Source organism: Malania oleifera, chromosome 6, assembly GCF_029873635.1.
Source record: "Malania oleifera isolate guangnan ecotype guangnan chromosome 6, ASM2987363v1, whole genome shotgun sequence".
NCBI classification, from domain to species: Eukaryota; Viridiplantae; Streptophyta; class Magnoliopsida; order Santalales; family Ximeniaceae; genus Malania; species Malania oleifera.
The window spans coordinates 100,542,669-100,560,351 of record NC_080422.1 but is presented as its reverse complement, the minus strand read 5'-3'; the positions used below and the strand labels follow the sequence as shown (position 1 = coordinate 100,560,351).

General features: G+C 39.2%; 1 protein-coding gene across 10 annotated transcripts in view; it reads right to left on the bottom strand.

Moving 5' to 3' along the window:
* LOC131158159 (heme-binding-like protein At3g10130, chloroplastic) overlaps window positions 1-17,683 on the bottom strand; it is a 46,214-nt gene that overhangs the window by 832 nt on the left and 27,699 nt on the right. For 9 of the 10 annotated variants that reach the window (XM_058112820.1, XM_058112818.1, XM_058112817.1 and 6 more), the window contains exons 5-7: window positions 17,216-17,298; window positions 17,006-17,137; window positions 16,603-16,816 (exon numbers count right to left, since the gene is read on the bottom strand). In XM_058112820.1, coding sequence (XP_057968803.1) covers window positions 16,603-16,816; window positions 17,006-17,137; window positions 17,216-17,298 — 429 coding nt within the window. Of the gene's footprint in view, window positions 1-16,602; window positions 16,856-17,005; window positions 17,138-17,215; window positions 17,299-17,683 lie in introns of those variants that run through there. The other variant, XM_058112823.1, reaches the window with a different exon arrangement.

The following is a 17,683-nucleotide window of genomic DNA, read 5'->3' as shown; positions in this document are numbered from 1 at the left end:
TTTGGCCGGCCTCATGGTTTTAATAAAAGCCTAAGATCTCCATACTACACGCCTGATATGGGATCATGATACACTTCCCAGTCAATGACACCCTCATCAAAGTGGCCCACACCTCTATATAGAACCTATAATTTTGTGTAAGATCCACCTGCATGGCAGTACCCCTAGGGGGCTTAATACCAATTAAAAGTCTCAGCCCAACTCCAATGAGGTATTATCCACTTTGGCCCATTGGGCCTCACAGATTTGTCTCGCAAAAGCGTTTCACAATGTTGAAGCCTAAACCATCCTTATATGCCTAAGATCTCCCTAGTACAAGCCCGATAAAGGATCCTGCCGCATATTAATAGATATGGTATTCTCAGTTAACTAGAAGGTTGCTCAATATGATATCACCTTTGAAGGTTTACTGAATTAGATCATAAGAACAGAAAACAGGATCATAAGATTCTACCACCTTGGAAAATAGCACTTAAATGTGTCCATCTAGCATTTAAGCATTTGAAGTGCTTGTCAAAGTGTAAAATAGGACAGAAGTTAGGAAATGAAACTATTCGTTATAGAAATTTTCTTTAATTGCATATCTGAATTTTTACAGACTAAGAATTATATTAAATGGCAAAAAAAATTCATATAACTAAATCCACACAGTTGCGACTTGCGAGTCATGGAATTGCTCTTGTTATTGTTTAAGTTATATTGAATAATGTTGACATGAATCTGCTCTCCTAATACTTTTAACTAAGAACAACAACCACCAAGTCTTAAGTCCCACTAGGTGAGGTCATGATTCATGGATCCTTTTACCCCAATCTGCACAATCTTGGGCAATTTTTTTCTCACAAATGGAGGGCTGATAGTACCTCGTTCCAATTTATATTAGGAATACACCTACTCCTTTTACTTCCACTAACATTAACTAGCTCACTCCTCTAATGCAATATTTAGCCTTACTATTTGACCTACATTGGAGGTGCCCAAGCCCAATTATCTCCCATATGCCAATATGCTACAGTTGTCCCTTTTGAAAATTTTCCTTTTTGATTTCATGGATTTCCTTCTCTTATCCCCTCAATCCCAGTTCCATAAAACGTTCCATAATCAGCATCTTCCCTTCCTTGGATTCCCTCGCTGGAATCCCACCAACGCCACTGAAATGAAGCCTCACCAAACACAGTAAAGCTTGCTTGCATAAGAAATCTGGTATGTTTTTTCCACTCCTTGACACACAATTGTGGAACCACAATTCCATATTATAGCATTGGCAGAACATGTTGAGCATCAGGATTAGCACAATTGTGCTCAGCATGCCCTTCAATGCCCCCAAAAATTCCTTCCAGCCCCTGCCTTTTTTCCTTCCAGAGTAAAGATATGGAACCCTTATTGGGATCTTCTCCATGGATAAAACCTCCCGAAGCTATTTGCTCTCAGCCTTACCATAAGAAAGATTATTTGGGACTCTGAAGGTTCTAACCCATGGATTTGGGGTTTTTGTGAATAATGTAACTCATCAGAAAGCCATCATCTTTCCTCCCTTGAAAGCAAAATATGAGGGGAAAAAAACAATGAACATTCTTCTCTGTTATTTTGGAAAATTCCCCTCTCCTCAAATAATAAAATTTTAGCTGCGTTCATAGCAAAAAAGACAAGAAAAGCAAATGATGGCCTTTGTTTCACATTCCCAGCCAAAAAAATGATACAATCCTCATCTTGACCTTAACTTAGTCTCCTTGCATGGAATTTATTCTTCTCTTTTCTTTACCAACCCCTATAATGGGGTAGCAGCTAACACCTTTAATGCATAAATGCTTGCACTACAGCACTTCTTTTCTCTTTATTGCTATGTGCCAAAGAGAATTCACCTCAAAGGGAAACCTCCACAACCATTTAGCCAAGAGGGAAGCATTTTTAGACACCAAGTTTCCAAGACCCAACCATCCTTCTTTAGACCTACCAACCACCCCCCACCTAACCAAATGATCTCTCCTCTCCCCTGCCCCTTGAAGAAAATCGCTCATAATCCTATCTAACATATGAGCTGGCTGAATCCTAAAAATGATAAAACTACAACGGGATAAGAGTAATTCTACCACCTCAAGAAAACAAAGCCCCCTTCTGCCCATCCAACTGCTTTGCTACCTTATCGCCAGATCCCAAAAGGCTGACGAAAAGGCTTGCCACCCAAAGGAACTCCTAAATAGACCCCAAAAACCCCCACACCCGAATAGGGAAGTCAGCTCCAAAACCCTCTCAAGACTGACATTAATCGGGCCAATACCACTCTTCCCCAAATTAATTCTAAAGGCTAGAGACATTCCAAATCTGCAGAATAGTGAGAATGTTAACAAAAGAGTCCACATGGTCATAAAAAAAAATAATGGTGTTATCTGCAAACTAAAAATGAGACACAACAACCACCCCCATTCTCGATCACAACCCCCTATCTATTTTTATACTCAACACATCCACTACAAGGACAAACAAGAAGGAGGATAATGGATCCCTTGCCTAACTCGCACAGAGGAAGAAAACCAATCTTTAGGCTGCCCATTAATGATTTCATAAAGATAAGCATTAGACAGAGAGCCCATAACCCAACTCTTCCACCTAAAACCAAAGCCATTTCTCCTAAGCACCCGATTAAAGAAATCCCAACTAACTCTATCATAAGCCTTCTCAAAGTCTAATGTAAACATAATACCACTCTTCTTCCTATAACAAACGTCTTCCATTGCCTCATTAGCAACCAATATAGCATCCATGATCTGCCTACCACCCACAAAAGCCCTCTAAGCAGGAGAAATAGTATTCACTAAGGACAGAAGTCAACCTATTCACAGGCACCTTAGCTACTAAATTAACAGCCTGAAAATCCAAAATATTTATCGATGTATTCTGCTTAGGCACTAGAGAGATAAAAGTGGAATTCAAATGCTTCCCTAACGTATCGTTATTATAAAACTCATAGAAAAACCTTCACTAAATCCGCCACACCACATCCCAACACTCCTAAAATAGGACTCCACTCCAACCCCTCAATCATAAATCCATCTATTTTTTCCTCAATAAACTAATTTCTAAAAAATCCGTGACCTCTTTTGATAAAATCCTCTCATCAGTCAATTTTTCCTACCTCAACTCCATTTCTCTGGCATAATACGCCCCATTTGCCCATTAGCCGCTTTATGAAAGAATTTACGATTTCCGATCCCCCTCCCGAATGCATTTAATTTAGTTTTTTGCCTCCACTCCTTACCTCCTTAAGAAGAACACTCTAGCTCATTGTTCAATCTCACTTTTCTCACTCTCTCCTCTTCAAAAAGACCCTCAATATTTTTCGCATCCAACACACTCAACTCACTCAAAATGCTCCTTTTTAAAACTCTAACATCTCTAAACACCTGTGTTGTGTTATGTGGCTCATGTACTTGATGGGATGCATGTACAAGGAGAAGACATAGCGGAAAATCAATGTGCTGAGGAGCAGCAAGGAAACTGTCGATGGTCTGGCTAAGACCGTCGACAGTTTGGCACCAAAATTCGAACAATTTACATTCTGTCTAAAATGGTCAACAATTTGGCACAATCCGTCGACGGTTTGGCTCGGGAACCCAGCGCAGACTTTTGAATTTTGAACAATGGACGTTAAGTTGGTTGGGGTTTGGAGGGAAATCCTCCGGGAAAGTTATATATACACTACTCTGGATGTATTTGCATTGTAAGAAGATCATTGTAAGTGTCTTTTGACACTAAGATAGTAAATTACTTTGCCGATTGCTCCCGTGAATGTAGGCATTGCCGAACCACATAATTCCTTGTGTCGTTAATTTTTCTTTCATATATACTATGTGGGTATGTTCTGTATTTGGTTTTCATTAATTGTTGCTTTGTTATTCCGCTGTGCAAATACAATTCAATACAACAAATTGGTATTAGAGCAATTTTGTAATGGCTTCGGGTACTTCATCTGCGAAATTTGACGTTGTCAAGTTTGATAGAACCAGGAACTTCAGTTTATGGCAGAGAAGGGTGAAGGATTTGCTTGTGCAGCATAGAATAGTGAAGGCCTCGTATGGTGTTCAACCAAAAGGCATGGATGAAGCAAATTGGAAAGAATTGGAGGCAAAGACGGTGGCTACTATCAGATTGTGTCTAGCAGATGACATGTTGTATCACATCATGGAAGAGGATTCTCTTGCAGCTGTATGGCAAAAGCTTGAAAGCCGGTACATGTCTAAGTCTCTTACGAATAAACTCTTTCTTAAGCAAAAGGCTTTATTGCTTAAGATGGTGGAGGGTTCGGATTTGAACCAACACATCAACGCATTCAATCAAATCATAAGTGATTTAATGCGATTTGATGTGAAATTCGAGGAAGATGACAAGGCGCTAATGCTACTGAATTCCCTGCCAACGTCTCATACGTATAAGAACTTGGTTATGACTCTTACATAGGGTAAAGAGACCCTAAATTTGGAAGAGGTGACAAGTGCGTTGTTGGGCTTTCATCAAAGAAAGAAAGTCAGCGATGAAATTTCACATGATGAAGGGCTTGCGGTGAAGGGTAACCATGAATGTGGGAGAGGAAAATTTAGAAATGGATCGAGTCAAATAAATCCCGATCTCAGTCCAAGAAGAAAAAGGAAATCCAGTATTTTAAGTGGAGTAAAAGGGGCACATAAAACTGAAGTGCCCGGAATGGAGGAAAGGGAATGCTGAAAAGCAAGAACAACAACAACAACAAAACCAAGCCTTAGTCCCACTAGGTGGGATCGGCTATATGAATCCTTTTCCGCCAATTTATCCGATCATGGACCATTTCTTTTGATAGATTCAAGGATATTAAATTCTTACTCACTATCTCTTCCCAAGTTATTTTAGGTCTACCCCTACCCCTTCTACTACCCCCCACAATAACTAAGTCACTCTTCCTCACAAGTGCACTATGTAGCCTACGTTGCAAGTGTCCATACCATCTGAGTCATCCCTCCCTTATCTTATCTTCTATAGGAGCTACACCTAACTTACCACGAATATGTTCATTCCTTGATTTATCTTTCAATGTTATACCACTCATCCATTTAAGCATTCTCATCTCGAAAACTTTTACTTTTTGGATATTATGTTTTTTCGTTGCCCAACATTCCGATCCATATAACATAGCTGGTCTTATAGCTATCCTATAAAACTTCCCTTTCAATTTTAAGGGTATTCTACAATCACAGAGCACACTTGAAGCACTTCTCCATTTTACCCAACCTATTGAAAAGCAAGAAGGCACTTCAAAATCAGCAAATGTAGTTTAAGGAAATTCAAAATGCAGTGATAGTGACATACTTCTAGTTTCGTCAGGGTCGGATCGCCTTACGAACTCTTGGATCCTAGACTCAGTGTGTTCTTGGGAGTGGTTCAACACTTACAGGTTGGTTAGTTCAGGTTCAGTTCTTATGGGCAATGATGTTTCATGTAAAATCATTGGTATAGGAGATGTTCGAATTAAAATGTTTGATGCTGCTGTAAGAACTCTATGCGATGTAAGACACATTCCAGACCTATGGAAGAGTCTAATTTCATCAAGCACTTTAGAGTGTAATGGATTAAGTTACAAGTCCTAAAGTGGAATTATGAAGGTGTGCAAAGGCAATCTAACAGTGATGAAAGGGCAAAAGTTAGATGAAAATATTTATGCATTACTGGGCACTATAGTTGTAGGTGGAGCTACAGCCGTAGATTCTAAATTTGATGAAACCGCCTTGTGGCATCTGCGGCTAGGGCATATGGATGAGCATGGTATGAAAGAAATTCACGAAAGGAAGCTCTTGAAGGGTATTAAAACATGCAAGCTAAACTTCTACAAGTTTTGTGTTCTTGGGAAGTAAAGCAGGGTGCAGTTCAAAACAACTATACATAAAACGGAAGGTATTCTTGACTACATACACTCTAATATTTGGGGGCCGGTGAGAGTAGCATCACGGGGAGGACATGTGTATTTTGCGAGTTTTATTGACGACTACTCACGGAAGATGTGGGTGTACTTTATGCGGCACAAGTTAGATACGTTTGCTAGGTTTAAGTTGTGGAAAGCTGAAGTGAAAAACCAAATTGGGAAGAGAAGTAAATAACTCAAATCATACAATGGGACCGAGTACACTGATTTTAGGTTCATGGAGTTTTGTGAGCAACAGGGCATTAGGAGACATTTCACAGTTCGCCAGACACCTCAACAAAATGACGTGGCTGAAAGGATGAACCAGACTCTAGTTAAGAGAGCTCGATGTCTCAAGCTTAATGCAGGGCTAGCGAAGAACTTCTGGACCGAGACAGTTAGTATGACTTGTTTCTTGGTAAATTGTTCGCCAAGGGCATCACTAGAGGGGAAAGTGGCAGAGGAGGTATGGACAGGAAATGCGGTATACTATTCCAGATTGAAGGTATTCGGTTGTCCAGCCTATGTACACGTGTCTAGTGAGAAGAGATCGAAACTTAATGCAAAGTCTAGACGCTGCATCTTTTTGGGGTATCAGAAAGGTGTGAAGGGGTTCAAGTTGTGAGATCTAACGGCGAACAAGGTGGTGATCAGTGGAGATGTAGTTTTCGACGAGAAAGCTATGGTGAAGCATAAAAAGATGATGAAGAGAAACAATAACCAAAAAACTGCAGTAGAGATTAGCATGTTGTGCAGATGGAATTAGAAACTTAGGGCAATGATCTTGGTCCCCCAGTTGCAAGGAGTTCAAGCTCGAGAAACCAGCAAGTCAATAGTTTTCCTATATGAAAATTCATGCACACAATCAGACCACCGCTCAGGTATGGATTTGATGATCTGGTATCTTATGCTTTCATTACAAGTTGCAAGGATCCGGCTACTTTTCAAGAGGCAGTCCACGGCTAGGAGAAAAGTAGGTAGATGAGTGCTATGATTGAGGAAATAGAGTCACTACATAAGAATCATACTTGGGATTTGGAGAAACTTCCAGATGGGAAAAGGGTGATAGGCTGCAAATGGGTATATAAGAAGAAGGAAGCAATTTCAGAAAATGAAAGAGAGAAATTCAAGGCACGGTTAGTGGCAAAGGGGTTCTCACAAAAGAAAGGAGTAGATTATGATGAAATCTTTTCACATGTTGTTCGACACACTTCCATCAGGGTAGTCTTGGGATTAGTAGCTCATTATGACCTACATTTGGAACAAATGGATGTGAAGACGGCATTTCTCCATGGTGACTTGTAGGAGCAGATTTATATGGTACAGCCAGAGGAATTCAGTCAACTTGGGCAGGAGCACTTAGTTTGCAAGCTGAATAAGTCTCCTTATGGGCTGAAACAGTCTCGGAGACAATGATACAAACGGTTTGATTCCTATATGATCCGGATAGACTACAGAAGATGTGAGAATGATTGTTGCGTGTATGTGAAAGACCTTGATGAGGGTTCTCTTATTTTCTTATTATTGTATGTTGATGACATGCTAGTAGTTGCGAAGGACATAACTAAGGTTAATCAGTTAAAGATTTTGTTCCATAAAGAGTTTGACATTAAGGATCTTGCACAGCAAAGAAGACACTTGGGATGGAGATTCGCCGGGAAAGAACTGCAAGGATGTGGTCATCTTAGGGCGGTTATGTGGAGAAGGTGTTGGAAAGGTTCGGCATGACTGATGCTAAACCGGTATGTACACCCCCAGTGAATCACTTTAAATTGTCTATCCCTGATTGCCCAAGGACAAATAATGAAATCTGGGACATGTCAAAGGTACCCTATGCTAGTGTTGTGGGAAGTCTAATGTATATCATGGTGTGTACAAGACCAGACTTAGCACATGCAGTAAGCGTGGTGAGTAAGTTTCTCTCTAATCTGGGTGGACAGCATTGGGAAGCCGTCAAATGGATTTTCAAATACTTACGCAATACTTCTAACTATGGTATCATATTCGGCAAGCAACGAAATAGTCCATCAATTGTGGGTTTTGTTGATGCTGATTATGCAGGGGATATAGATGACAGAAGGTCTACAACGGGTTATGTATTCACCCTTGTGGGAGGACCTATTTGTTGGAGGTCCATGGTACAATCCCTGGTGGCATTGTCTACAACTGAGTCTTGAATATATGGCAATCGCCAAAGCTGCAAAGGAAGCATTATGCCTTACCGGTTTAGTCAAGGAGCTGGGTATACAACAAGGTGGAGTTGTGTTGCGTTGTAACAGTCAAAGTGTCATCTATCTAGCGAAGAATCAAGTGTAACATGCTAGAAACAAGCATATTGATGTAAGGTTCCACAGTGTCCGAGAATTGATTTCTTCAGGTGAACTTGTACTTAAGAAAGTTCACACATCTAAGAACGCAACAGATATCTTGACAAAGTCGGTTACCACTGAAAAGTTCAAGCATTGCTTGGACTTGCTTCATGTCTCCAAGTGCTAGAAAGGAGACGGTCCCCAACCTAACGTCCTAAGATCAAGTTGGAGCAACAGGCTATGTTTTCGGGTTCTTCTAAAGGGCGTATACTCGCCAAGGTGGAGATTGTTGTGTTATGTGGCTCATATACTTGATGGGATACATGTACAAAGAGAAGACATAGTGGAAAATCAATGTGTAGAGGAACAACAAGGAAACAGTTGACGGTCTGGCTAGGACCGTCGATGGTTTGGCACCAGAATTCAGACAATTTACATTCTGTCTAAAACCATCAACGGTTTGGCTCAATCCGTCAACGGTTTGGTTCAGGAACCCAGTGCAGATTTTTGAATTTCAAACAATGGATGTTAAGTTGGTTGGGGTTTGGAGGGAAACCCCCGGGGAACTTTATATATACATTGTTCTGGGTGTATTTGCACTGTAAGAAGATCATTGTAAGTGTCTTTTGACACCAAGATAGTAAAGTACTTTGCCGTTTGCTCCTGTGGATGTAGGCATTGCTAAACCACGTAATTCCTTGTGTTGTTAATTGTTGCATTGTTATTCTGCTGTGCAAATACAATTCAATACAACAACCTCTAAATTCCACCTTTAACACCCCTTTCAACCCTTTAAGCTCCTTCGTGAATCTAAAACTTCCCCAACCAACGGCATCACAACTACTCCAAGACTCCTTGACCAAATTACAAAAGCCATGATGATCCATCCACAATTTCTCAAACTGAAATGGAGTAGGGGTCCATCTAACCACTCTAGACTCCAACCAAACAGGAAAGTCATTATAAACAGGCCTAGCTACAATCCCTTGAGTGAGATTAGGAAATTAATACTTCCACTCTTTAGTTAAAAAAAACAATCTAATCTACTAGCTACTGCTCTATCCCCCCTACTAACCAAGTAAATGAAGCATTGTGCAACTGAATATCTCACAAATCACTCTCTAATGAAGGTATTGAAAAATTGCATACGAGATGAAAACCTCCCCCTACCTTTTTTTCCTGATGGGAATCTCATGACATTGAAGTCACACCAAATCATCTAACTAGGGTAATGCAAACCATGCATAGCTCCCAATTCCTCCTAAAACTAAGATCTAAAAGTAGGTCTAGAAGGACCATAAACAAAAGTAATAGCACCACTGTCTCCTACCCTCTACTTCCAACAACATAGAAAAGGACAAGAAATCCCCACTACAATCCATGAAGTTCCACCCTCGTGTCCCAAATGAGCAAGATACCACCAGAAGTCCCTTTAGAAGATAATTTAGCCCATTCTTTACCTCACCTAGCCAAATTCCCCTTATAATGCTCCCATCAACACATTCTAACTAAGTAACCCTAACATTAAGACCTCAAGAGAATACCTACCCACCACTTCCCCAACCAAACCCCTTTTCTTAAGATGACCCAACCTTATAACATTACAATTCATTAACCTCATATCTTAACAACCTTACCCCCTTTACCAAACCATCTACCCACACCCCAACGCAAAATAATTAATTGAGGACTCAATGTTTTTTTTTTATGGAAAAAGAAAATTCATTAATGCATAGAAAAGATAATTACAAAGAAAGGAGGATCAATAATCCTCCTAACATAGAAAATGCAAAAAAAAAATGAACAAAAGAAAACAACTACATCAAAGCCCCTTTCCAATCCCTTTGAAGATCTGATAACAACATTTCGTGAAAGAATCTGAAAGGAGGAGCCCCTTTTTCAAAGCTTTCTCAACTTTTTTCTCCACACTACCCTTAGGAACAGCGAGAGCTGAATGTGAATTAAAAGGAACAATGGCCAAGGATCCTTCCTCAATTACAGCATTTTGATGGTCAGCATCTTCCTTTAAATGGTGAGCATCACCTGTGCATTCTTAGATGTTACCCCTTGAGTCCACTGTCACCCCTACTTGGTTAAAATATATCACATTTCCCCAATATCACAACCTCCGGGCATGATGCATTTATGCCTTGTTATCTTTAGTAGATTCCTAATTTATATATCATTCTCCAAAACCAAAGTTTTTCATTAACTGATCCAACAAAAGGCCTCTTTCCTAACCACACATGCTGACATACTCATCATTGTCATCCTCAACGAACTCTTTGGTCAACAGAGACTCAAAACCATCATCCCCTAGAATCACCTCCCCGCCCTTAACTTTCAGCGCATTTAACTCATTTTTAACTTGATTTTTTTAATTCTAACATTAATTTGAGCTGGCAGTAACCCACCATTACCAGAACAAAGTTCTACTGCAGCCCCTTGACGCTACAAAGCATCATTTAGCAGTATCACCATACTTGCATTGCCCTTATCCAGATCATTTTTCAAGTGAAGTGAATCTCCATCTCATATCCTCTCATCCTTCTTCATGATCTTCTTCATCAGCTTCTCCTCGTACCACGCCTTCCACTCAAAAGTTAGTATGCCCCCCTGTAGTAGCCTTAGCTATGTGCTCAAAGCTACTATTGGGCTTAGATTTAATAGCCCAACTAACATTCTTTCACCTCCAGCATAAACCTACATTACATATCTTCTATTAGGCCCAGAAATAGCAGGCCCAATACCCTCATGAGCATTAAAGGGCTGTGAACTAACTCCAACAACAGTTGCAAGCTCACTTTGGAAAGGCACATTATGTTGACCCTATGGGTCATAACCTGTTTTGATTATGACAAATACTCCCTTTAAAGTCTATCAAGTTTGTGTGCAGGATAATACTAGCAAGATCATATTGATGGCATGCGGCAACTTGAAGAAGAATGAAGACCCCGGCATATTTACTTGTTCTATTTTCATATTCGGGTCTGTAATATTTAAATTCAAAAAGGTCTGTAATAATCTGCATACCATGCATGTAGGACTATAAGCTCAAGACCTTAAAAAGACCTTAGGGATCACCCTTCAGTCGACCGATACCGGATTTTTGGGACAAATTAAAAAAGCTAAAAGACCATAGACTGACTTTAGGTCCCGAATTATCACATGAAAAGTCCCCATAATCTTAGAATTAATTATCATGTGAATTAGGGTGACTTCATAAGAAGAATAGGACCAAATTGCACAAAAGTGGTGCGTTCGGTCGACCGAACTCCAACACACAGAGAACTTCGGTCGACCGAAGTTCCCCAGGGTCAAAAAGTTGACTAGTTGGTCGACCGACCATAAAATGAACTGCGACGCCCTGGTCAACCGAACTGGCACGTGGGAATCTCCCAACGCCCTGATCTACTGAACTTTTAGTAAAAAAATTGACTTGGTCGACCGAACACCCAAGTTCGGTCAACCGAACTCAAGTCTGGTCGACCGAACCTCGGAAGGCTCAGAATCGCCTTTGATGGTTGACCATCTTCCTAGTTCAAATTCACCCTGGTCAACCGAACTGAGCACCCCAGTCGACCGAACCATAAAAATGGTCGACCGACCCTCTTGGGTTGCGCAGATTTTACCGTGGTTAAAACGCTGTTAATTTTATTAACCCTCATTAAACATTTTCCAAAATCCCTCCTATGTTCCCAACGGTAATATTTTTGAGGATATCTATAAATAGCCCCTCATTTGCTCAGATTAGTAATTGATTAGCATTTTAATTAACAAAAATACTCTCTATATTTTTGGGAGAGCTTTTTCAAAATACACATCTTATACTCTCTCATACACTCATTCCTTTGTTAAATCAAACCTTGTGAGAGTTATTTGAGTGGTTATACATCATCCATATTTGCTAGGAAACTCTCATTATATTGTGTATTTGATTTTCATATTGAAAGTCGAGCATAAGATTTTTCCCTGATTTTATTTGATAAATCAGAGTGTGGGAAAATCTAGTGGCTGGTGAGTCTTTGCATCTTCATTGCAAGACTCATTGAGCTTATATTTTTGAGTGTGCAAAAATCGTTTTACAAGCTCATATTTGAATATCTCTTTGTGCTTTGATATTGAGAAAACATTTTTGTTGAGATATTCATATTACTCTAGGTAGAAATCTTTGAAACCCTAAACTATGATTGAGATATACTTATTACTTAGTTTCAAAGATTAGCTTGATACACTCTTGTGCTTGATTAGATATAGTCATTACTGTTGAGTGTTAATTGCACACATATTGCACTGAACTTATAGTTCTTACATTATTGATGTGCATTGATTATACTGTGCTGCATTGTGGTACATATCTGCTTGTGTAAAAGCATTTTATCTGTACGTCAAATTTGAGTTGATTGATTGTATTCCAGGCGTGGGCCTGAAGAGCGAGACTAACCCTAGTAAATAGTCTCGAATTGGCTTAAACTCGATTAGGAAAGCTACATGCAACATCCTGGTAAGGTGCGGTTGTAGGTTGAGGTCAGCCCCATTAATTGAGCTAGTTGTAAATGGTGCCGCTCCACCCTTGAAGTGAGCCTTTAGTGAAATCCTTGTGCTTGTGAGCCAAGGCAGTGACATAGGCAGTATTGGCCGAACCCCGATAACATATTGTGCGTGTACTTTATATTTCCAACACTTTATATTCCTACACGTTTATGTTATATTCGATATATTGTGAATGTTGCGCATGATTTAATTTTCGCATATTATCTGCGCATTTGGGTTTATGTGTATATAGAAAGACCCTAGGTTGTGAGATACTGTTGTTGGATTAGCTAAACCTAGGAATAAATTTTAAATACCCAATTTACCCCCTCTCTTGGAAATACACCAATTCCAACACATTATATTGTCCATACCACCACCCAAACCTCTACCTTTAGGCCCTCTACTCTCCAGCAGATCTCACAAGGAAGCAAAACTGAAATTCCTCCCAGATTGCTGCCAACAATTCTACCATTCCACTTGAATTCTCCAGCAACCTTCTCATCTATCTTCTGCAAATTCCGGCCTAAGTTCCCAGATAATCCTCCTTCCATATCCAATTGGTTCCCAGCTTTGAGAGCATCCACATAAGGAAGATTTTTTTCCAAGCCTCTGAAATACAGAACCTTGCTTCTGCACTTCCATAATATTAAGTGCCCCTCCCACCAATTACTCCTTGACTCTTCAATATTTCATCCACTTTGTGAAAAAAAATTCCACAACCCAGACGCCTTATCTCCACCTGGAATTCCCAGCGAACACTCCAAAAATTGAAAATCTTCTCAAAAGAAATGAATTCCCAAATTTGTTCTCCATGAAGCTCATCAAAATGACTCCATTTTGGAATCTGAATTTCTTAATCCATGGGTAACCTGATTTTTTCTTACCAGAATTGCCAAAGTTGATCCCTTACCCAATGAAGCTCCTTCACCCCCAATGCCAAGAAAGATTTTTTTCCTCTCATTTTCCTAAAATTTGCAGCACATGAGACCCTTTATGTCTCTTAAATTGAAAAATTCTTCCTATCTACTTTGGTGGAATGCAAGAATGCCCATTTACCATCACAATCAAAGAAAATTGACTGCCTTGAATCAAACCCCTTCTAACAAAGAAGACCCCTATCAGCTTGATGGAAAATTACTCACCAGAGAACACCAACTCACCCCCTCAGTATCTAACTCACTGTAGCAAAAATAATAGGAGAAACAAAACCATACCCAAATCAACGCGAGAGCCAATTGTTCACCAAAGGACTAAATAGTTGCCCTCTGATATTGTAGGATATGATATGATGACCAAACCCAAATCAACTCAAAAGCAAATAGCTTAACTAGAGGAGCATACCCATCACTAGAGATTCAGTATCAATGGCCAATGTTCCACATTGTAGTCTCCTCAACTAGCTTCTTAGCCTGCTTGTGTCCAAAATAGTAGGGAATCCTCTCATATTTGACTCCATACCAAGGCACTAACACAGCACCTTGCTTCTAGGCAAAGATCTAGCCCATCCTTGCCCATTTTTCGCTATACCCAAGTGATATAAGCGCATCGCATGACTCATAGGAGATGCCTCAGGGAATAATCGGCAATGATTCATATCATAGAGATATGACAGGTTTTATGCTCATTGTCAACTGCTTAAAACAAAACCCTCCTTTTCCCAGGCTTAGGAGAAGTTGTGTGTGAAAAGAATTATGACATTAAGTGCATCACAAGCGTAGTGAATACTTTAACTAAGAGCAGGAAGAAAATAAAATTCAAGGAAACAAAAGAAGAAAGAATAGTTTATATTTAAGAGTAGTTGAGAGGAAAAATGATCAATATTTAAGAGAATTAGAGGAGAAAATGTGAAAAAAGCTTCAATCCATGAGAAACGGAGTTGATTAGACTAAGGATAATTGATGAGGGCGAAGGATATAAATCCATAAATAAAGAAAATTTGGAACTAACAAAGTGATGTGTAAAAATTTGATTCTATCTAGAAAAGGAATATAAAAAAAAAAAGTTTCTTGCTGTTGTACAGTATTTTTCCCGCCTGTTCAAACTTTTGTCACTAGGTCATGTGGGTTTAAGCTAAATAAAAGCCATTAAAAAAGGCTCAAATGGTACGATCCCTCCATCATCCCTTTCATTCTAGGATGATCTCGCAGTTCTTGGTCAGGATCCTGCCATTAAAGAATTTTGCTAGAGTTCAATTGTTTCATGATTTCTGGCTGTAGGATGATAAGATTCTTAGATCCAAACCAGGATTTTAACAGTGTTGCTATTTAATAGAAATGCCAGATATGAAATTAAGATTCCTAATTGCCCATAAACAAAGCAAAATGTTGGTGATCTTATCATCTTGATGCCACATAAGTAATAGCAAGGTTTTACCCAAATCCATAACAATGAAGCTACTAAACTTGAAGGTTTTCTCGTTATCTTTACGGTTTCTAGCCTTGCTGTGATATCAATGCCCATGAATATGAGACACAGTAGCACCACAATTTAGGAGGATATTAGACTTAATTTTTGGTGGGTTAGGCACAAAGGCAAGCCACTGTTGACATTTGCTTCTAAAATTCCAATTACAAACATCATGTCACATATAAGAATTTGTGAGCATGCTGTCATGACACTATTTAAAGCAGTGCATTCAATTAGAGTAGGAGAATATGCTAGTTCTTCAAGCTGATTCTAGCTGGCGCATGTCCTGTTTCAATATGATGTTTTTGGCTCTAGTCTAACATCTCACATGTGTGTCGGGCTAACGGCTAACCTTGACCTTTCACCAAGAACATGGCAATTTCTAATCTCTCCTCTATTTCCCTTGTTTTCCGCAAATTCATCAAATATTGCCTCTATCATCTCCAACGTTTTCCTTCCACAATATCATTAAAGTGCTTTATTTGTGTTAAAACTAAGTCACAAGTAACCCAAGAATTGATGTTCCAAAATCTGAATTAGTGTTGACAAGATGAGCTTGCTTCAGTTTGCGATTCCACATATCAAATAATTCCAGAGGTTAAAGCAGTGCCTTCTGTCATGTAGAAAATGAGGGCTGATGCAGAAAACCATCATAACATCAAGTGAGAATGACATCAGTGGCAAAGCCATATACAGCAAAACAGGGAAGTGACCCCCTTATTTTCTGTCAAGAGAAAACATCTATAACCATTGTTAAAGCATGATCAAAGAAAATTGTTAAAGCATTGAAAAAACAAATTTACCCCCATATCATATGATGTTTGACCCCCTTATCCTTCAAAGTTACCCGTACCACATGGCGTTTTACCCTCTTACCCTTGACCCTTTGCCCTTCAATAACATCAGACTTTGGATTTCAGAAGAATTTAACCACTACTACATGTAAGAGGATTGAACTTTGAAGAAAAAAAAAAGGAAAATCTAAATCCTGGTACCACCACTCCAACTGAAAACAAAAGTACAGTTCCACATTTTCACTTATATTCCTCTGCTATCTTAGCAAACAAATAAAAACTTCTATAAGGGGAGGTTTCCTGAGAAGCCAAATTCCTGGTTATGATTGGCCTTAAGAGAAAGCTTTTAGATATAAACTTTCCAATCCTTGGATAATCTTTCACACTGAACCAACAAACCCCAGTGTTGTACGAGTGAATGTCCACCCCCCTCCCCCCAACACACACACGCATGCATACACAAAATACCACCAAAGTGCTACATCTCTGCAATCAAAAGATTGAGAAACCAGATTGCCAAAAAGTTCACTTGTTTATTGAGGAAAAAAACTAAACTAAACTAGAGTTACAGAAGAAGCTATTTCAGGATTGTGGAGAATCAAATTGCATGAATGATATTAATTCATCATACCATTATGAAGCTCCATGTACGCCCAGGATCATTGTAGCGAGCAAGCAAACAGCCCATTTTAGGTTTGAGACCATCTCTAATAAGACAAGAACGCAGTTTCTTCTCTTTCTCACGAACAATATCTTCAGTGGGTTTCCCACTGAACTTTAAGACTGCAGCAATGCCTCCTTGTACCTTCCTCAAGCAGATTGCTTCTTTATCGGGATTTGGTAAACTGGTCAAAATAATTATTGCTTCACTGCTTATTTAATGCCTATGAATAATTAATCAGACAACTTATTATCTTTCTATGACCAGAGCTAGTCACAAATGAATAGCCTTTCTTAATATAACTAGAAACTGAAATTTTGATCCCAAAGTTTCAGTTCCAAATGCAGATCCTAATAATATGGAGGTGCCTAACCTGCTCAATTTTTTCTCTTCTGGAAGAACAATTTGGATGGACACCTTGGATAATTCAGCATCAAATGCCTGGGTGAAGACTGGGGTTGTCATTGGTATCTTTTCCATTGTAGAATTATTTCCAAATATATACCTATGGCAACACAATTGACCCTTTAAACAATTTACTGGTAAAATAAAAATAGCTGAATGTATGGAGAAAATCACTCACCCGGCAACATCATTAAAGCCATTTGACCCAGACAGCTTGTCTCCACTTGTTTCCACCACTATAAATGAGCTGTACTTTCTTACCTGTAGTTTCATTCAAAATTCTAGTAAAGCCTATGACCATCTCATATACATTTACATGGATAGACACATACATATATATATACACACACACACACACACACAAATTTGGCAGGAAATAGGAAAAAGTTTACAAGCATATGCTGTTTCCAACTAATAAAAAGAAAAAAACACTTAAGTTAAACCAGCGCTGTCTACATTTGTTGCAACTGTAAATGGAGTTTCTTGTTGCCTGTAACATCATTTTATCCCATCTGAATCCTTGACTATGCAGTAATTTTTAGCTTAGGTTTTCCAGTAATCAAGAAAACAAGCCATGGGCGAGGATAAGGGAAGAACATAAATTGCAGTAAAAGAAGCAAAAGGTGCCAATGGTATGCTTCAATGT